This window comes from Aquarana catesbeiana, linkage group LG04 (assembly GCF_042186555.1).
Source record: "Aquarana catesbeiana isolate 2022-GZ linkage group LG04, ASM4218655v1, whole genome shotgun sequence".
Classification (NCBI taxonomy): Eukaryota; Metazoa; Chordata; class Amphibia; order Anura; family Ranidae; genus Aquarana; species Aquarana catesbeiana.
The window spans coordinates 253,700,396-253,722,922 of NC_133327.1; the positions used below are offsets into that span (position 1 = coordinate 253,700,396).

Consider the following 22,527-nt stretch of genomic DNA (forward strand, 5'->3'; position numbering starts at 1 on the left):
TCACGGGAGCCAGGACATCCCGGTGGAACACTTACACCGGGATCGCTGCAGTGTATCGCCCCGTTCGCAGCTCTCTCCCGTCCGGAGCCGCTCGCCCCAGATCCTCACACAGGCGCCGGCATCAGCCCCTCCCCCTCACGTCGCGTCCTACGTCACGTCCTCATCTCTGAGATCCCCATTCTGACTTGCCTGTGTATTCTTGAGGTCTATTGTCCTCAAGTCACATGAAAGTCGGAACAAAAGTAGTGCAGGGACTACTTTGAAGTCGCACAGATATGAACAGTACTCATTGGAAATCATGGGGTACGACTTGTCATGCGATTTTGCAGTCCCAAGTCGCATTAGTGGAAACATAGCCTTACCCTTATTCACACATTTTTCTATTGGAATTGAACTGGCAACGGTGAATCCTGGGTGAAAGTTTTGGGAATCTTGTATGGAAGCACATACAGACCCACAAGTGAAGGCACCTTAGTTCCTATTTTGGGATTATCAGTTCGGATTCATACAAATGTTGGTTGTAGGTTTAGCTTCATGCATAAACTATATGTATTGAATTAAATTTTGCACAATGTGAATTTTTTTATTAAGGAAATCTATAGTATACAGGAGTGCTTTTCATTGGAACATTGCACAGGGGTGGGGGTGGAGGGACGGAGGATAAGGATATTTATTAAAGTGGTTTGAAAGCCAGAAGGGTTTTTTTTTTTTTTTTTTTTTTTAACCTTGTTAATGTATTCTCTGCATTAGGGTAAATAACCTTCTAAATGCAGCCCTTCCTTATACTTACCTGAGCCTGATCTCAGTCCAGAGATGTGTGAGATCAGATGTTCTCTCCCTACTCATTGGCTCAGATAGGTTCAATAAAAGCCAGTGTGGGGTTGGGCCAAGAAACACTGTGCCGTATGCGGGGCTCAGGAGCAAGCATGAACGAGTGCCCCCATAGCAAGCGGCTTGCTATGGCGGCACTCGGTAGGGGGAGGAGCCAGGAGTGCCAACGAGGGGATCCAAGAAGAGGAGGATCAGAATGCTCTGTGCAAAACCACTGCATAAAAGCAGGTAAGTATGACATATTTGTTATTTCAATTTAAAAAAAAATCTAGCATCAATCTTACAAACACTTTAATGTGAATGCAGATTGTATAAAATACCATAATGAATGCAGAAAATTCAGTTGTTTGAAGTCGCTGTATCCCAATTGACATAAATGGGACTACCTGCATAGGGATGCATGGAATACCTACTTATCTCTTTGGGGGCAATCGCAGCCCTCACAAGCTTAAAGTATAAGTAAAAGGCAAAACTTTTTTTTTTTTTTTTTTAGTTTTGGATAGAGTGAAGAAGGATTTGGATTAGAATCTCTCTCTGAGACATCTGTGGGGGTTTCTGCACTGATGTCAATGGAAATCGCACCCCGAAATCACCAACAGTAGCGCAATAACTACTTTTGGAAATCGCTGCAGCGTTGCACAGATTAGGACGGTGCCATTGCCGCCACACCAATGTGAACCAGGGCTGAAAAAAAAAAAAATAATAATATCACAAATTTTGGGTTGTCCCCTCTAAAAGTAATAGAGGGGAAATTTTTAAATGAGGACACTAGTTCTGGTGACCTGCGGGTCCCCTAGGAAATCCCTTCATTTGCAGGGATTCCCTGTTTGGCTATGGGACAAGTGAAGGGAAATCTCAACAATGCGATACAGTTGGCTGGTATGTTAATATCACCATTTTTTGGCAGAAAATTACTTAAAAACAAACATTATATACTTTGTGAAACCAGGGGCCCTGGAGATTTAAATGGTGGTTTTTGCAATTTTTTTATGTTACACAATATTTGTGCAGCGGTTTATCAAAACTCAAATTTTTAAGAAAAAAATATATATATATATATATATATATATATATATATATATATATATATATATATATATATATATATATATATATATAAATTTTTTTTTTTCTTAAAAATTTGAATATATATATATATATATATATATATATTTCATTTTAGTGCACACAAACACCATAGAATATCCATTTATTTTTGTTGGTAAAATATAGAAGATGGTGTTGTGTCAAGTAAATACATACCAAACATGTCCAGATTTAAAACTGAGTACACGCCTGTAAAATGGCGACAAACTATGGTACTTAAACTCGTCCATAGGCAACACTTTACAGGTTATTAGTTTAGAGTTAAATGTGAGCTATGGTGCTAGAATTATTGCCCTCATTCCAACGTTCACAGCGATACCTCACATGTGTGGTGCAATCACCATTTACACATGTGTGCATTTGCACGTAGTACAGGGGTGCTTTCAATTTTTTTTTTTTTACTATATCGCCAGCTGTTGAAAACAATACCAGGATCATGGCTTCTGGTATAACCATTTGCTGTCCAGGATGTTTATATATGTACACTGGATGGAAAATGGTTAAAACCTTATCCCCAGCTATCATTTATTAAGCATTTACAGCATCAGTATTTTTTTCTTTTGGGATAAAGGTTTTATATGAATAAAAGCTGATCGTTGTGAGCACACCGTCAGTGTTAAATGGTTTATCTCAACCCTTTAACTGCCATTTTTTTGCTGAACAGCTTGGTCTTTTTAAGGAAGTTAAATAACAGACTAACATTTAATATATATATATATATATATATATATATATATATATATATATATATATATATATATATATATATATATATATATATATATATATATATATATATATATTTTTTTTTTTTTTTTACGTTTTCAACTTCATTTGCAAAAACCTGGTAGGTTTGGTCCTTTTTCAAATATGATTAAGCTAGAATTCCCCATAAATACCATAGCTAGCTGAAATGAAATCTTAAACAATAGAACTAATTGAAACAATTACACTACAATGCAAGCTTAGGTCTAAGCATTATATCATTGGGCAACTAAAACCACAGACCACAAAGAAAATCATAAAAAGAGACATGACAAGAGGACATCAACTACAAGAGAAAAACAAATGTCATTATAACAATACAAAGGGGTTTTCCAGATTAGTAAAGTGGAATTCCCTCTCCACCCAACAACATCAAAGTAAAATCTGGCCAGCTGCTAGCTATGGGTTATGAAACCAAGCATATTCTGGGCAGCCCTTCTCAAACTTTTCAACAGAGAGGAACCCTTGAAATACTTTTCCAACTCAGGGAAACCCTGCTAAAAATGACTATATCTACAATTTATGATGGATTATTGTGATGGTCAGTGGGAAGAAAGCACCTTACACGTGTGGTCACTGGGAAGACCTCCCTCCTACAGATAGCTAAAAAGATCAATGGTGTCAGTAGGAACATAACAGAGGCAGAATCTGCTCAAGGCATCCCTGGTAACCTCTGGAGGAAATCTTGGGTTCCATGGAGCCCTGGTTAAGAAACCCTGTTCTGGAGAATTAATGAAGAGTGTCTACGACACTTTTTCGAATTCTGTCAAGTCTCTGCACAGCAAAATGTCGGTGCACGCAAAAGATTAATGTACTTGTAATTAGGTACAAGAATTTTGGACACGCAACACATGTGGAGGCTCTGCTGAGACCAGACTATGCAAATAATTACTCCACCATAAGTGCAGCAGAGCTCCATCCTTGCCCATGCAGTTGTCACACAGACAGTGCAGCGGCTCAGGCTTGGGTGGGTGAAACCTGATGGGCACACTAGTTCCCCATCAGCTCCCTTTGAGATTGACAGCAAGCAGTGGACAAATCCATTGCCAATAGTCAGTCTGCTACTGGCTATAGAATTCCCCCACTGTCTGCTGTCAGTCACAAGGAGAGAGCGGACCTGATGAGAAACTAGTGTCTCAGATTCCCCATTACGTTCTATCCATCGTCAGCATTACTGGTTGTTAGAAGCCGACAACCAGCGACAGGTGGGACAGGAGGCTGGTAACGGCAGCAAACACTATGCCGGTCTCTGTACGCCAAGTTAGACCTGGTCTTAATTATCACCAGTTTCCATTATCTACAACCAAAGGTAATTATTTTTGAATTTACGTGTGACTATTAAGATCTACCTGAATCTGCCGTGCATAGTAAAATCACCAAAACTAGCAGCAGGGATTATTTAAGTCTTGAGCAGACCATTTTAAAAAAAGGGACATACCACCAGAAAAGTGTTGCGCTTTAGACCCCTTTCACACTGGGGCTGCGGCTGCAATAGCGCTAAAGCGCCACTCGTTTTAGTGGCGCTTTGGCACTGTATAAGCAGCGATTATCGGACACTATCGGGTCGCTTTTAACTCCAAAGAAGGGGTTAAAAACCTCCCGTGTTGCAGCACTTTGGAAGCGCTGTTCAGGAGCTTCAGAAGCGCTGCCCATTCATCGCAATGGGCAGGGGAGTTTTGGGAGCGCTGTAGATGCCATTTGCAGGCCTTTTCCGAATATCCCACAACGTGTGAAAGCACCCATTGTAATGAATGGGAGGCAGTTTTCAGGCGCCATTTCTAGCGCTAAAAACGCCTGAAAACTGCCTCAGTGTGAAAGGGGTCTTATTGAATTCTCCCTATGAAGCACCGATTTACTTTACCTTCTATGAACATGAGAAGGTTTACCACCTTCCTACATATGAGTAAAGCAGCCCATAGGATGATATAGTTTGTTTTCCATTCAACCAGTGGGTTCAACAACAAAAAACTGGCCATCCACGCACGATGCGGACAAACTTTTGTATTCTTGCAGCAGGGAGCCTTCCCCAAAGTCAGAATACACTGATCAGCGTAGCCAGCGGTATGATCAAACTGTGGCAAACTCACCCGGCAGTGGGAACAGTTACTGCTCCCCCCTGAAAGGTGCTACATGTGGCAGTGGAAGGGGAAGGCAGATGAGTGGAGCTTCCACTTTTGGGTGGAGCTCCACTTTAAGAAAAAATTCCCTTCATTTACTGTCCCAGAGACACAGCAGAAAGTGAAAACCTCTACAGTCTCAGACAATCCCCACTGGAACAGGCATTTCCTCTTACCTCTTGTTCTGATGACTGTAAAATTAAAATTTACCATCACTTTCTGTCTCAGTGATAAGGGTCAATGGGACAAATGGGGAGGTTGAAGCTCCCCAGTAGAGACAGGGGTCTAACTCTTTAAATCTTTGCTTATCAAAAAAAAAAAAAAGTAAATAAATAAAAGGGTGAAAGACGACGACGACGACATACACTTTAATTATCATACACTGATCTGTTACTTTATGTAGACACACCTTGGGTACCCATGCTGCATCTATGGCCACTCCTATGCTCTCCTATTGTTGGCCCCCAGGCTTAGCAGCCCAACTGAACATGGATGGCAGCTTACGCATACAAGCTCCAATCCAGATATACAGTATAAAACACTATAAAGTGTAATGCTTTGAAAAACGCTCTGAGTATCGAATTCTTATATATAATGCTCTGGGCAACAGGTAGTGCATGGACAAACCCCTTTGGATGATTGTCTGTAAGCCCCCAATCACACTTGAGCACAGAGATTTTTATGCATCTGTATGCACATTTTTTATGCACAGATTGAAACACAGGAGCAAAATTTTAGCCCAAAAGAATTAGAGTGTCTGAAAAAAAAAAAAAAAAAATGCACTTAAAACACACAATTTTCAAACACTCTAGGAGCCCTTTCACACTGGTTAGCGGTAAAGCGCCACTTGTTTTAGCAGTGCTTTACCAGTGCTGTGCGGGCAGGAGCGGGGCGCTTTTAACGCCAAAGAAGGGGTTAAATGTGACCGCTGCCAAAATGCTTTGCAGGCGCTTCCCATTGATTTCAATGGCAGGAGCGGTGTATACACCGCCCCAAAGACGCTGCTTGCAGGACTTTTTTTTTTTTTTTTTTTCGGTCCTGCAATCGCACCACTCATGCTTTCACACTGCGGAGGCTTGAGAGGTGCTTTTCAGACGCTATTTTTAGCACAATAACGCCTGAAAAGCGCCTTCAGTGCAAAAAGGTCTTACTCAAGTCTACATGGCAAAAAAACAAAATTCAATCCCAAAAAAGCGTGTGTACTTTGAGCTTCTTGCAACAAGTGACAACATTCAAACATGAAAGACCATTGAGAATATTAAGATTCTTCCTATCGAGCATCGGCACACATCAGGAATCGTGCAACAAAACATTAAGATGTGCATTGGGGTTAAAAAGGTATTAAGCTGGGTACATACTACGTTTTAATTTTCTTTCAACCAGCGGGCTGAACGTAAAAAATAAATAATAAAGCATATAATCAAATACCGATATTAAAATATATTAAAACAGGACGACATGTTAGCTTAGCTATTAAAGCTCAATCTAATAAAATAACTAAAGAAAAGGACAAAAGCCTCATAATGTGAGGCGCGACATGGGAGAGAGGGCAGGATGTGCCTCTTTCTTCAAATCCCCGCCAACTACACAGCTAATGACGCATTTTTTTTCTTTTTATAGATCCCTGCTCGTGCCAGGACCGTTGATGACCTTCATAAGGTAATCATAGGTAAGTAAATAAACAGACAAAAACTGGTTTAAAAACTGTAAAAAAATTTTGTCTGCCAGCATCCCATATGTGGTGGGCGGGGACATTTCATGCCCCATCCCCCACTGCTATTCTGATAGTGGGGACTCCTCCCCTGTCAATATTAGGGATGCACCGAAATTTCGGCCGCCGAAACATATTGGACGAAAATGGCCTTTTCGGCAATTTGCTGAAAGAGAAAAACGTCCGATAATAGAGCCGAAAATGGGGCGGGGCTCAGCCCACACCCCTGGTGCCACCCATCATGGGAGTGTCCTATAGCTCAGAAGAGAGGAGAGCCGCCGCCTTGTTGATTAGAGCGCCGGGAACATCACAGCTTTCATTTCAAAAGCTTTGTGTTCCCCGCTGCGCGCCGTCCCATACAGCCCTCCTCCTTGTCTGGGGAACTTTGATAGACAGATCATCCGTCCCAGGATTGGACGGGTAATCTGTCTATCAAAGTGCCTGGACAAAGAGGAGGGGCTGTATGTGACGGTGTGCAGCGGGGAAGCTTTTGAAGTGAAAAGGTGATGTTCCCGGCACTCTAATCAACAAGGCGGCGGCGGCACTCCTCTCTCTTCCCCTGCACAGGCAGGCTGCAATGGGGACGCTGGCTGGCTGCATCTGATGGGCACTGATGAGGCTGCACTGATCTATTGTACCATGTCCCCAGTCTCTGACCATCTCCTGTACCATGTCCCCAGTCTCTGACCATCTCCTGTATAAAAATATTTTTTTTAAATAAGTTTCGGTATCGGTCATTTTCGGTATCGGCCTAGTGTATTTTTTACCAAAAAACCTATTTGGTGCACCCCTAGTCAATATACACGGATTAGTGCTACAGCAGCAGCTTTTCCAGCAGGAATGATCGGCTTCTGTTGGACAGAGGGGGCTGCTACCCAAGTTTTCAGCAGAAAGCATTAGGGCCCTTTCAGACGTGCGGATCCGTAAATAGCCATCCACTTGCTCAGCAGGGATCGCTCTGTTGATCCCCGCTGAGCCTGCAGATGACAAGTCAGTCTCTGCACGCTGTGCAGGGACGGACCTGTCAGAGAGACCGCTCTACTCCATGGGGGGGGGGGAAATGATTACGGACCATCTGATTACGGACCGCCTGTCCATTTTCATCTGATCCGCCAGACGGATGCAAAATAGGTCATCCAGCCGTCTGAATTTAGCGTAGCAGATCGGATGTCAACGGACATGTCACTGCTGACATCCGTTGCTCCATAGAGATGCTGAAAAAACTGACAGGCGGACCTGAACGGCCCGCATGTGTGAAAGGGCCCTAAAAGAAGCAAACTTGTGTCGTTAATTTTAAAAGTATTACATTGTGCACACAACTGTAGGGTTGTAAACCTGAGGGACGACTGGCCTAGACAAATATGAGTAGGCTGCAGGAGCCAGACAACACTAGAGACAGTGAATATGTGCTTCAAATGGCATTAACAAAGTCTGTAAACTGCTGGCAGCAACTGTTTTTTTTTTTTTTTTTTTTAGCATTGCCACTGGATATGTGGCTCCAGCCTTAGAGACATAAACGACATTTTTCCTAACACTTGTGTTTTTCTAAGTCACACATAACAATGCAAGTCTGCCCTCTGCAAACAAAAGACAGCCTACACGTCTAAAATATGTCATCACTTCCTGACTGAAACACATGTGGATTTCCAGAATAATCCCAACTTGTCTCCTGCAAGGAAACCCAAAACATAAGGACAGCTGCACAGCTGGGGGTAGAGGAAATCAGCTTAAATAGAAATAACAAGACCACAGACTAACAAATCACTACAACATGGCCAATAGTATACAACACATGAAAAAAGAACCCACAACAAGGACCTCCATGTATATATTTATAAATCAGATGTATCCAAAATATTTCATTATGAAATAGGCAAAATTAAGGCCTCTTTCACACGGATATGCTTTTGATGTGATTTTGTGCAGCTTAGGGCCCGATGTGCTTTAGATGCATTCCCATAGTCTGAAAATGGAAGGTGCCTTTTGGTGTGCTTTTGAAAAACTGCACCAAAGACACAGCATGCAGGACTTTTCAAAGTGCACGCACACCTGAAATGTGACCAGTTACATAGAATTTAATGGGGAGTAGTTTTCAAGCATTTCTGTCACCCTGGAAAAGCCCACCAAATGTGAAAGAGCCCTATTATGTTTCATTATTAAAAAAAAAGGAACCTGCCATGCTTCGTCAAAGTTTAGCAAAGTTAAAAAGCGGCATTGCTTGCAGTGAATGGGGAGTGTCCCTTTGACTGCTGGCTGAGGAACACTTCATATTCCCGATATGTGCTTGCTGTACCATGTACTTGTATAAGAAAGTATCTTGTTCTCTTTGTATTTCCTTTGTGTAAAATCCCTGGGGTTCCTGCTAGTCCCTTTGCTTTCCTATCAAAAACTGACCACAGTAAGCAGTAGAGCACACTGTGGTCAGTTCTCTAGCTATACTGGGAACTTGGTGTACTCTCCTCCAATGATCAGACTTGTCCTGACATAGCCCCACTGTACAGCCATTCACTGGGAAGCTCAGTGTGCTACTGCTTCTCCTCCCCCCAGCTCTTATGCAGCTGAGAACAGAGGGAATGCAATCACTTGTAAAAAAATAAAATACAAAAAATGGCATTGCATAGTTCACCGCACAACATTGTGGCGATCTTTCCCTGGAAGTGGAAGCAGATACCTGGATTTGACAGGTATCTGCTCCCCCCTGAAAGGTCGCAAATGTGGCACCGGAGGGGGGAGGGGGAATCTGATCCGTGGAAGTTCCATTTCTGGGTGGAACTCCACTTTAAACTGAATGAGTTGTTTTACAAGGCGATCGTTTACATTTACTTTAAAGTTGAGGTCTTCCATTCTCTTCTTGGGCAAAACCTCAGTCAGCAAGCAAGGAACATTTTCCACTAACTGCAAGAAACAAAAACAAAAAACGCACAATACATTTTGACTAAACTTCCACTTTAATGCCCAAACCAGGGAATGGACTGCTGTGAGCTTGTTTAAAATTTGCGATTGCCTCTGAAATGGCAGTTACAGACATGGCAGTAACAAACTGTTAAAGGATATCTAAAAGGTTTTTTTTTTTTTTTTTTTAAACAAAGTGTTCATACTTACCTCCTCTGTGCAGTTGGTTTTGCACAGAGTGGCCCCAATCCTCCTCTTCTGGAGTCCCTCAGCGGCGCTCCTGGTTCCTCCTATTCTTGAGTGCCCCCTTGGAGAGCCGCTCTCCATCGGGGCACTCGTGCGGGCGCACTCCCGTGTTTTGCTGCTGCGTCCATTGACAGACAGCAGGACTTGGCCCGGCTCCCGCATCATTGATTGACAGCAGCGCAGCCACTGGCTCCCGCTGCTATCAATCAGGATCAGAGACACCGGCTGGAGATGGTGTGCTCGCCCCCGTCGCTGAAAAGACTGGGTTCAGGTAAGTAAAAGGGGGGCTCTGGGGGGCAGCTTCAGCACAGGAGGAGGTTTTTCACCTTAATGTATAGAATGCATTAAGGTGAAAAACCTCAAGGGTTTACAACCCCTTTAAAGTTAATATGACAATTTAGTGATTACATTTAGATTTGATTTAATCACTTGGCGCCCGCCATATAGCAAAATGACGGCAGCAAAGTGGTTTCAATATCCTGACTGGACGTCATATGACGTGATCAGGATATTAAGCCACTGCGCGCCCCCGGGGGCGCGCATCGCGCCGATCGTTGGTTGCGGTGTGTCAGTCTGACACACCGCAACTCCGATCTAGGTAAAGATTCTCTGACAGAGACTCTTTACCACGTGATCAGCCGTGTCTAATCACAGCTGATCACAATGTAAATAGGAAGAGCCGGTGATCGGCTTTTCCTCACTCGTGTCTGACAGACGCGAGTAGAAGAGAGCCAATCGGCTGCTCTCCTGACGGGGGGGGGGGGGGGGGGGGGGGGTTTGTGCTGATTGTTTATCAGCACAGCCCCCCCCTCTCTTTCGGATCCCACCAGGGAAGCCGCTCAGGACCACCAGGGTGGCCACCACACTGGACCACCAGGTATGCCCCCTAGACCCCCAGGGAAATACTAATCTATGCCCAGGCAGCTGCCAATCAATGCCCACTCACAATGCCTACCACTGCCACCAGGGATGCCCATCAGTGCCTCATATCAGTGCCGCCTATCAGTGCCACCCATAAGAACCCATCTTTGCAGCCTTTTAGTGCCCAGTGTCGCCTATCAGTGCCCACCAGTGCCATCCATGAGTGTCCATCAGTGATGCATATCAGTGCCCATCGTCAGTGCCCGTTCATTGGTGCCGCCTTATCAGTGCCGGTCAGTGAAAACTTACTTGTATACTAAATTTTTTAAACAGAAACAAAAGCAAAACTTATTTTTTTCAAAATTTTCAGTCTTTTTTTATTTGTTTAACAAAAAATAAAAACCGCAGAGATGATCAAATACCACCAAAAGAAAGCTCTATTTCTGGGAACAAAATGATAAAAATTTAGTTTGGGTACAGTGTTGGATGACCGCGCAATTGTCATTCAAACTGCGACAGCGCTTAAAGCTGAAAATTGGTCTGGGCGGGAAGGTGTATAAGTGCCCTGTATTGAAGTGGTTAAACAAGGAAACAGGCAGCAATGCAATCTCTTTTTTTAGTCGCCTGGGTTTTTATTGCACTTTATGTCACTTGTGTGGAGTTATACCTCCGCCTTCAAGGATTTCATCTCACCTTTCACCTGCATGCATTTGTCAGGATCATGAAAGATTGTTGATTAATATCTCGTGCCACACCTAGCCGTATGGTGCTACGATTTTGCACAACAAAAACACGCCGGGGTTGCCAAAGCATGGGGGTGTCATTAAGAATTAAGGGCACCCCTATGCATCTGCTAAAGTGCAGTGTGTTATCTGCAGGTTGGGAACACACGTGTTTCCCAGCCACAGAGATGGTAACCTAGTCTTAGGCTAGTCCCCGAATGGGACCATTTGCAATTAGCTGGGGGAAACCCAGTGGAGGGTTACCTATAATTCGCTGCAAGCAGGAAGTCCCAAAAAAAAAACATAGGGAGGCAGACAGCTCACGCAGCTATTCGTAGCCGATCGCATGTAATTGTTCATGCAGCAATTGCATGTGGATGATCAGCCCTGGAGGCAGACAGTGTACATCCAGGGCCAATCCTCTGCAGGCAATTGCTGCATGAGCCCCCACCCGCCTGCATTCTCAACTATGCAAGAGTGATGCGTCTCTGCTTCTGCAATCTCATTAGATATCTCCATCATATATCCCAGGAGGCTACAGAAGCAGGGACACTCAGCAGCAGGAGGCCAGAAAAAAAAAAAAAAAAAAAAAAAAAAAAAACCACACACACAAGTGGGGGAACGGAGGGGTGAAGTTCCTCTTTAAAGGAGGTTGTAAACTCTTGGAAAAAAAAATGAAATAAAAAAATCCTGTAAGAAAAATGAGCCAATATGCATCACATACTCATTATAAAATAAATACTTACCTTAAAAACAAAGCCTTCCAGCAGTGCCTGCACACCGCTGAGTTGGCCGACATCTTCCCCAAGTTGCTTCCAGGTTTGCGGGCTCCGGCGCTGTGACTGTCCGGAGCTGCAGGGACGTCACTCTGCACATGCACAGCCGCCAGTCATGGCACAGGGCTCTGAAGAAACGGCACAGGCCCCATTGATTTCACTGGATGCATGTACAGTAAATATCTCCTAAACAGTGTACGTCTAGGAGATATTTACACTACCTATAGGTAAGCCTTTTTATAGGTTTACCTATAGGTAGAATTCAGTAGAGTTTACTTCCTCTTTAACATTTGTACTCTGTTGACTCCAGTCTTCACACTCTTGTAGCGGTAGAACCTCTCAAGAATCTTCAGTATTTGACACTTCCAGGTGTGTGGGATGCCTATGTCCCCACGCTATGGCTCCCTTCCAGCCATTATGAAGGGACACATATTAGTGACACAGTGGCTGAGGAAGGGGGGGGGGGTAGGCACAGGAAGAAGATATAGGCACCTGACACATCTGCAAAATGACAGATAGTGAAAATTCTAGTGGCTGCTCTAGCTCTACATGAGGGGGAAGACTGCAATCGATGAAGCATGAATGGTATGTACTATACTGTACTTTCCAATACCGTCGTTGTTTGTATATTCGCCATATCATAACAAAGTCTTGTGAATTCATTCAAAAAAGGAAGTAAAAGTTTTAAAAACAGTGACATCAAAAATTACTTTAACCCCCCCCCCCCCCAAAAAAAAAAAAAACAAAAACAATCAAAAACCACACACAGGAAAGTAGAGCACTCCCAGCAAAGAAAACTTAAGGTTGGGTCAACACCTTTGCGAAGAGTTAAAGAGCAAATGTACGCACTTTACTTCACAACTTGTGTTAGGGAGCCCATTCTAATTAATAGGTTGCCATACTGCACTAAATGCGCCCAAAAAAAAAAAAAAAAAAAAAAAAAAAAAAAAAAAAAAGGGGTTCATGGATTTTTTTTTTGCAACGGCAATGCACAAGGAAGCATTGCAGTGTGCTACAACCCGTGTAAGTTGGCATTAAGAATGAATCGCAACTTCCCAATGCACAACGCGTGCACAGTCCTGTGACCACAGCCTTAAATTGGTTGTAAGCCCTCACATATACCCAGTGTTGTGATTGTCTCAAGTGATACACAGAGGTGAAATAAATCCTCCTACTTAGGTAAGATGAATTGAAGAGACAAACTTGCTGAAGAATTTTTAAAGGCAGACACTCTTGTGGATGTTGAATATCTGGTCCCCTGATGCCTGCTATGGTTGCATCCATCCAGCCCCTACATCACTATTTTGTCATGTGCTGACATGGGGGCAGCGGATGAAACCACACACTGCAGCAGGGGACCGAGATGTTAGATTCAGTGTCAAATGCAGAAGCAAGTATATCTCTTCAAAACCGCAAAGTTTGGCAGCATGTGCTCCAGAACAGGTATGTATGCAGAGATTGCTTCTTTTTTAATTTTAGAATAGCAACAGTCACTTAAAATAAACTGCAATATTAACACAAAATATGGCCTTACGGAGATACTTTACCTTTAAGGTAATCTTGCATGCAATTAGATATGCTTGGTATAGCTTTAAACAAGCATTTTGCAGATATTAATAGTGCAGCACCGATGACAGCCTGGAGTACCTTTAAAATCTAAAAATAAAAATGTGATATATTGCAGGTTAACCATCTTAACGGCTGCATTTTATTTGTGCAGGCTTTGTTTTTCCACATGGTGATCTGGCCAGTAGCACACTTCCTGTCTAAGGCTGGATTCACACCTATGCATTTTTAGTGCTTTTTGCATTTTGCAGATTTGCACTACAGAACGTGTTCCATAGGAAATCATGATAGATGGACTGTAGTGCAAATCTGCAAAATGCAAAAAGCACTAAAACTGCATAGGTGTGAATCCAGCCTAAGGCTAGGTTTACACTTATGTATTTTTCAGTGCGTTTACTGATTTGCAGAAACACACTATAGTCCATTTAACATTAGTTCCTAGTTGTCACTGGTGCATTTTTTTTGAAAGCTGTAGGGTTTTTGTTTTCTTTCCCTTTTTTTTTTTTTTTTTTTTTTTTTTTTTTTTTACAGGCTGCATTTTTGGCTCCATAGACTTCAAATGGAATTGCATAACAAAATGCATGAAATACACATGAAAATTCATTTTTGGTGCATTTCCTGCATGACAAGAGACACCTCCTCCCAGCAACATTAACACATCCCAAAAATTCATTAAAAAAATAAATAAATAAAATGTGCAGGAAAAACAGGCCTCAAAAATGCATTAACCGCACATGCATAGATGTGAACCTAGCCTTAGGGCCGGTACACACCACATGCAGTCCAGTGGGTTTGTTTTTTTTTTTCTTGCATCAAAAACGCATGGATAGTAGGTTATATGGTTTCCAATGGCATAGTTTACACCAGTGCGATCAATTCCAGAAATGTATAATATAATAATAATAATATATATATATATTTTCTTTTATTATTTTTTCTGTTATCTTTATAACAATTTAATGTCAAATAATAGTCTACCTAAAAGGCAAGAACATTTTATAATTGTTTGGGGTTTTGGTTAGTGTGGAAGGATTAGAACCCCGGTCAGGTCTTCTATTAGGGTCTGTGTCCCTGCACTTGAGCTTCAGGCTCCATTCACATGAGTGGCAGGGGAAAGTGTGCTGTGGTCACTGTAGGCAGCATAACCGCCTACAAACTGGCTGATTAGCTGCGTGCAGCCAGTAATGCCATTAAGGTCCCGTTCACATCTTGCTTTTTTGGACTGCCAGCAGAGATGGCCAAAATTCTGCATTGCAATGCTGACAAAACACACCACGCATGTCTGGGTGCCATTCATATGTAATGGTCAGATGTAGTGCGGTTTTGCGTGAAGCTCGTCACCTAAAAGAAACTCCTGTCAGCCATGGCTTGTCTCACACACACTGGGGGAGATTTAATAAAACTGGGGCAATCAGAATCTTGTGCAGCTGTGCATCGTAGCCAGCTTCTAACTTCAGTTTGTTCAATTAAAAACTTTGCCAATAAAACCTAGAAGCCGATTGGTTTCTATGCAGAGATGCACCAGACTTTGCACTCTTCAGTCTTAGTAAATAAACCCCATTGTGTAAATGCACCATTTGTTCCGCCAGCCAGAAACTACTGATTCTCGCCAACAATCACCCAAGTCACCTGTGATAATGTGGCCTCACTCTCCATTTGTTCTATCTGTAACATTCTAGGTTGTCAACAGAACAGGAAAAGAGGGGAAATCTACTCCTCACACTCGACTATCTGACCGTACAATCAATCCTAGATCTACCAAAACTGTGTAATATGAGGACCTACCTAATCTATCCAATCAATCTGTATACAACCAGACAGGGCCCTGCACTTAAAAAATGTCAGTATATTAAATGGTGGCCACACATGTATCGATAAAACATAAATTTCCTTTCTGATTGATATTTTCCGAAGATACACTCCATTTTTTTTTTTTTTTTTTTTAATTGAATCAAAAATCAAACATCAATTGCAGACATCCCAAGTCTCCCGCATTTGACTGCAAGCTCCTGGACACCCACGAGCACCAGGCAATCTCCTGACTGGTCCTGTCCCTCAGCCAAAGATAGAGCAGCCCAAGCAGCCAAATAGAGTAGGGCCACTCTGTCCTCTGTCTGTGGACAGAGGAGGGGGCGGAACAGAGCTGGGAGCGCTCCGCTGGTGGACCCTGAGGCCCATTATGTGCCCTATGCCCTGCTGTACGCCCCATTATGAGCCCCATGCCCTGCTGTGTGCCCAGTCGACAGGGTCGGCGCGAAGCATCACCTCCCTGAAATGAGTTTTTGCAGGTTGGGATGTCTGCAATTCGATAATTAAATAGAAGAGACTCTACAATCAGACTGACCCATGTGTGGTGGGCTTGTGAGGGTATGGTCCCCACTTTGCGGAAATCTGTAGACACAGCAGGATGTGAGATAACATAAGGAAGTGGAAGGAAATCTTAGATCACAGATGGCAAAAAAAAAAAAAAAAAAAAAGTGGTTTTAAAACAGTATTAGGCTTCATGCACACTGGATGACATAAAAATGCCAGTAGCATTAGCTGGAGAATGTTGCGTTTTTTAGCAAACCTTTACTCCCACAAAAGCTTGAGGCTCAAAAACGGGGTTGGGGGGGGTTGCAGCCTGGAAACGTTCCTGCCAAAAAGCGTTGAGAACAGCCTATGTATGCATGGGCACAAAGGATAACATGCTGGGGAGTTTACAGGCTGCAGAAAAAAAAAAAAAAAAAAAACCACCACACCTGACACCCAAAACAGCAGCTGCAAAAACGCCAGTGTGCATGAGGCCTTAAAGAATATGTAAAGGTTCATCTGGGGTCCCTCAGTGGCACTCCTGGCTCCTCCTCTTCTCGAGTGCCCTGTTGAAGAGCCGCTCACCCTCGGGGCACTTGTGTGTGTGCGCGCTCCCGTGTTTTGCTGCTGCATCTATTGACACAGACAGCAGGACTCAGCCCAGCCCCCTGGGTCATTGGATTTGATTGACAGCAGTGGGAGCCAATGGATGCACTGCTATCAATCTATCCAATCATGGCCAAGACACTGGCTGGAGCTGGTGTGCTCGTCCCCATTGCTGGAAAGACCGAGTTCAGGTAAGTAAAGAGGGGGCCTCGGGGGGAGGGGGCAGCTGCATCACAGTAGTTTTTTCACCTTAATGCATACAGTGTATTAAGGTGAAAAACCTCAAGGGATGACAACCCCTTTAAACCCAAAAGCAAATATTATTTTGCAGCTAAAGTTTTTGAGCAGAAGTTTTTTTAATGCATCAAGATAAAAATCCTTCTGTGTGCAGCAGCCTCCCTCAGCCCCCTTAATACTTACCTGAGCCGTATCTCTGTCCAGCGATGTTCACGAGTGTCTCGGCTGTCCAGGACCCTCCCTCCTGATTGGCTGAGACACAGCAGTGGCGCCATTGGCTCCCTGTCAATTAAAGTCAGTTACTGTAGCCAATCAGGAGAGAGAGGGAGCAGGGCCAAACCGCAGCTCCGTGTCTGAATGGACACAGAGAGGGGGCACTCAACAGGAGGCAGGAGCACCAAAGAGGGACCCAAGAAGAGGAGGATCTGGGCTGCTCTGTGCAAAACCATTTCATAGAATGGGTTTGTTATTTTTATAGGAAAAAAAAAAAACACAAGACTTCACAATCACTTTAACACTGACAGAGGTGCTTACTAGGCCACTTTCACACTGAGGGGCTTTACAGGCGTTTTAGTGCTAAAAATAGCGCCTGCAAAGTGCCTCTCCCGTCACTCCAGTGTGAGAGCCTGAGTGCTTTCACACTGGGGCGGTGCGCTTGCAGGACGTTAAAAAAACTCCTTCAAACAGCATCTTTGAATACACCGCCCCCAAAACACCCCTGCCATTGAAATCGATGGCCATCGCTGCCGAAGAGCCTGCAAAGCGCTTCGGCAACAGCGCTTTGCACCCTTTTTTGGTTGATAGCGGGGAGTTAAAGGCGCCCCACTGGCGGACAAAAAGCACCGCTAAAATGATGGTAAATCGTTGCTAAAACTAGCAGCACTTTACCACTAACGCAGCCGCCGCTTCAGTGTTTAAGTGGCCTAATGATAAACTTTTTTGCATATGTAAATAAAAGCTGATCTTATTAATAATAATAATAATAATAATAATAATGTTTGCTGTGACCTGCTAATCCACCTAACACTCCCATCCCCTAAACAGACAATTCTGCTGTGGATGTAAATCAATGATCTAAAAAAAAATAAAAAAAAAAAAAAAAAAAGAAGAAAATTTGATTTAAATCTTATTATTTTTTTTTTTTTTTTAACCAAATTTTTTTTAATAAAAGGCTTTTGGAGTAAAATCTATGTAAAGATAGCTATCTATTTAAAGATACATTAATAATTTAGTTTATTCAGCATTAAAAAAAAGGAGCTTAGTTGTGTAGCATAAGGCTGTATATTTTGCAATATTTACATTATTATTATTATTATTATTATTAAGGATTTATATAGCGCCAACAGTTTACGTAGCGCTTTACAACTTGAGGGTAGACGGTACAAATACAATACACTTTGATACAGTAGGAATCAGAGGGCCCTGCTCCTTAGAGCTTACAATCTAAGAGGGAAGGTCAAGAGATACAAGAGGTAATAACTGTGGGTGATGTGCTGATTGAGAAGATAAATGTACAGTTGTTAGGTGGGGGCCAGATAGGCTTCTCTGAAGAGATAAGTTTTCAGGGATCGTCTGAAAGTGGATAAAGTAGGAGAAAATCGGACGGATTGGGGTAGAGCATTCCAGAGGACGGGGGAGGCTCTGGAGAAGTCCTGAAGGCGAGCATGGGATGAGGTGACAAGGGAGTTTGAGAGCAGGAGGTCTTGGGAGGAGCGAAGAGAACGATTAGGTTGGTATTTTGTGACTAGGTTAGAGATGTAGCTGGGGGCCAGGTTGTGGATGGCTTTGTAAGTTATAGTTAGTACCTTGAATTTAATTCGGTGACTGAGTGGCAGCCAATGGAGGGATTGGCAGAGGGGTGTAGCAGACGCTGAGCGGTTTGTGAGGTGGATGAGCCTGGCCGCAGCGTTTATGATGGACTGAAGTGGGGATAGCCTATTTAGAGGTAAACCAATGAGGAGGGAGTTGCAGTAGTCGTGGCGGGAGATGACCAGGGAGTGGATTAGAAGCTTTGTGGTGACATTGGTTAGGAAGGGGGGTATCTTGGAGATGTTGCGGTGATTGAGGCAGCAAGTTTTAGATAGTGACAGAATGTGGAGTCGAAAGGTTAGTTCAGTGTCCAGGATTACACCTAGGACTTTGGTGTGGGGAGATGGGTTGATAGTTGAGCCGTTGATATTGACAGAGAAATCAGGGGAAGTGGCACCTGAGGGAGGAAATATCATGAGCTCGGTTTTGGATAGGTTGAGTTTGAGGAAGTGATGTGACATCCAGGCTGATATGTCTGCTAGTAAGTTGGTAATGCGTGAGGAGACAGATGGAGAGAGCTGGGGGGTGGAGAGATAGATTTGGATGTCATCAGTGTAGAGATGATATTTAAAGCCATGGGAGGCAATCAACTGACCCAAGGAGGTGGTGTAGATTCAGAAAAGGAGAGGACCAAGAACAGAACCTTGGGGGACCCCAACGGAGAAAGGAAGAGGAGAGGAGGAAGTAGAGTTGTAAGTGACACTGAAGGACCGGTGGGATAGGTAGGATGAGAATCAGCGAAGAGTACAGTCACGGAGACCAAAGGAGTGGAGTTTTTTGAGGAGGAGGGGGTGGTCCACTGTGTCAAAGGCAGCAGAGAGATCCAGGAGAAGTAGTACAGAATAGTGTCCATTGGCTTTAGCCGTTAGTAGGTCATTTGAGGAGTTTAAGGAGAGCACTTTCCATGGAGTGTTGAGGGTGAAAACCGGACTGAAGGGGATCAAGAAGTTTATTCATGGTCAGATGGTCGCTTATTTGGTTGTAGACCAGTCTTTCAAGAAGTTCGGAGGAGAAGGCGAGTAAGGAGATGGGACGTAAGTTGTTGAGATTGGTGAGGTCCAGTGAGGGCTTTTTAAAGTGGAGTTCCACCCACTTTTACAACTCTTCAGCATCCCTCACTAAACTGTGCACTGTAAACAAATTGGATATTTTTTTTATTTTCTCAGCACCTACTGTATATCTGCTGTATTCATTTTTCACTTCCTCCTCCCTGGCCTCGGCCCATCGCATCATTTCCTGTTTGCAATGCCTTCTGGGAAGGGGCGGCGACTTCCTCTGAAACTGCAGTTGCTATGGAAACCTGACCTGAAACCTGTTACACTGCACTGAGCATGTGCGAGATCTGCAAGGATGAGATCCAGGAAGAAATACAGTCTGGCTTCAGATGCCCACACTTAAAGATGGCCACTGCCTGCTGTAAGTTTATAAAATAACAAACTACTGCTATAAACTAACAAAACAGACCTTAGTTTACAGACTAACTTTACTAGAATACATTAAGCTTGTGTATTATAGGGGTATTTTTATTTAAAAAGTATAATTTCGGCTGGAACACCACTTTAAGTATGGGGGTGACTAGCGCATGTTTTAGAGAGTTTGGGAAGATGCCACAAGAGAGGGAGAGGTTGAAAATGTGAGTTAGAGAGTGTAGAATGGAGTCAGAGGGTGAGCGTAGCATTTGCAAGGGAGCAGGATCCAGGGGGCAGGTGGTTAGATGAGTGTTAGATAAAAGTTTAGCAACCTCAGTAATAGTAGCAGGGTTGAATGAGGGAAGTAATGGATTGTATCTGTGGACATGGGGTGTTGCATAGGAGAGGTTTTTGCGCATTGGCGATCTCCTCATGAATTGTATCAATTTTACATTTTTGGTAAATTCATTCAATGAATCCAAGCTCTGCAAGCTGAGACATGCACTGCATTGATGCATTCACACAATTTCACAGTAACCATGAGATAAAACAAAGTTCAGGAATATTCCATTATCCCATTGTTTTGCAAATCTATGTACACTATAAACTGTATGATTGAATCAGTACTGATGTCGCTGTTTTACTAACCTGACAGCTTATTCTAAATAGGAAACCTTCATTTTGTTTGCAAATATTAAAGATTCTAATTACCAGCAAGAATAAGTCCTTACATTTAAAGAGCACCTGTTTTGTTTTTTAAGCTAAACAAGGAGGTTTGTTAGTGACCAGATCATCATCAGATGAAAACAGAGTAAAAAAGCCGCCTCCCCCAAAAAAAGGAAAACAAATGCAGCCACCACATCGAATGACTGGTGAGCTGTAATGTATTACATTTTTGGGTTTGAGTTTAACCCCTCATTCACATTGTGTGATTTCAGAGCCGCAGTCAGTTTCAAAGCGGCACATTGGTGCAATTTGGAGGACATCTGTGTGGCTTCATGCACAGAGTTCTATGGAAGTTGCACCCAAATATCACCAAAAGTAGTGCAAATCAATGCGGCACCACAGAGTTGATGTGGCACCAATTTAAAGAGTGCGATTACCAACAATGGTTGCGACCTGTCATGCGATTTGACCTGTCAAGTGGCTCCAATGTGAACCAATACCAATAACTCTTCTCTTCTGTATCCGACATGGGACAAAAGTTTTGCCTTTATATAGAAGGTTGTCAGAGTTAGATGAACCCAGATCCAGAATAAGATCGTGCTCGGATGTACTGCACATGACAGATGTATTCCAAATACTAAGCGACGAGACAATGCTGGTGTATACACAGCACTATGGACAGGACATATAGTATGGGCAATCTCCTATACTACACACAGCGGGCCTATCACCACCACCCACAATAATACGAGTGATCGCTTGTGGGGGGATGGAAGGGTTAATAGAGAGGGGAGATTGGTGGAGGAGGGGCACACACACACACAGACCCCCCCCCCCCCCATGTACCTTCTTTGACTCCTGGCAGCTTGGAGCTGTCGATGCTGATGTCGGTCATGGTCGCAGTGTATATGCTCGGTAGGGATCCTGTCTAGTAGCAGAGGGAAGGCGATCTCCGGCTGTCATTGGTGGCCGCTGGGATCCCTGAGTGACACGATCGCTCCGATCCCTGGGATGACAGGATCCGATGGAATCGGGAGACGCCGTATGGCAACACAGACGGGACAAAATCAGTGCGGGGCGGGGCCGGCCGAACAATCGCATGACGTCACCCAGGCACGGCAGGCCGCGGTTTAACTCTTGCGTGTGTGTGTGTGTGTGTGTGTGATCCCTGTCCTTCCTATAGGTGATCCCTGTCCTTCCTATAGGTGTGTGATCCCTGTCCTTCCTATAGGTGATCCCTGTCCTTCCTATAGGTGTGTGATCCCTGTCCTTCCTATAGGTGATCCCTGTCCTTCCTATAGGTGTGTGATCCCTGTCCTTCCTATAGGTGATCCCTGTCCTTCCTATAGGTGTGTGATCCCTGTCCTTCCTATAGGTGATCCCTGTCCTTCCTATAGGTGTGTGATCCCTGTCCTTCCTATAGGTGATCCCTGTCCTTCCTATAGGTGTGTGATCCCTGTCCTTCCTATAGGTGATCCCTGTCCTTCCTATAGGTGTGTGATCCCTGTCCTTCATATAGGTGATCCCTGTCCTTCCTATAAGTGTGTGACCCCTCTCCTTCCTATAAGTGTGTGATCCCTCTCCTTCCTATAAGTGTGTGATCCCTCTCCTTCCTATAAGTGTGTGATCCCTCTCCTTCCTATAAGTGTGTGATCCCTCTCCTTCTTATAAGTGTGTGATCCCTCTCCTTCTTATAAGTGTGTGATCCCTCTCCTTCCTATATGTGCGTGATCCCTCTCCTTCCTATATGTGATCCCTGTCCTTCCTATAAGTGTGTGATCCCTGTCCTTCCTATATGTGATCCCTGTCCTTCCTATAAGTGTGTGATCCCTGTCCTTCCTATATGTGATCCCTCTCCTTCCTATATGTGATCCCTGTCCTTCCTATAAGTGTGTGATCCCTCTCCTTCCTATA

The 22,527-nt window shown here is 43.6% G+C and overlaps 1 protein-coding gene and 1 long non-coding RNA gene across 3 annotated transcripts in view; both read right to left on the minus strand.

The window, feature by feature from the left end:
- Positions 1 to 21,716, minus strand: part of CCDC50 (coiled-coil domain containing 50) — a 148,241-nt gene extending 126,525 nt beyond the window's left edge. For both annotated transcript variants that reach the window (XM_073626393.1, XM_073626392.1), the window contains exon 1: positions 21,460 to 21,716. In XM_073626393.1, coding sequence (XP_073482494.1) covers positions 21,460 to 21,508 — 49 coding nt within the window. In that variant the 5' untranslated portion in view covers positions 21,509 to 21,716. The remainder of the gene's footprint in view (positions 1 to 21,459) is intronic.
- LOC141139857 (uncharacterized) lies at positions 13,751 to 16,697 on the minus strand. The gene is made up of 2 exons (XR_012243822.1): positions 13,968 to 16,697; positions 13,751 to 13,812 (listed from the first exon to the last, which is right to left on the minus strand). It is a non-coding gene; the product is annotated as an uncharacterized lncRNA (long non-coding RNA).
- Positions 21,717 to 22,527: the final 811 nt, after the last annotated feature.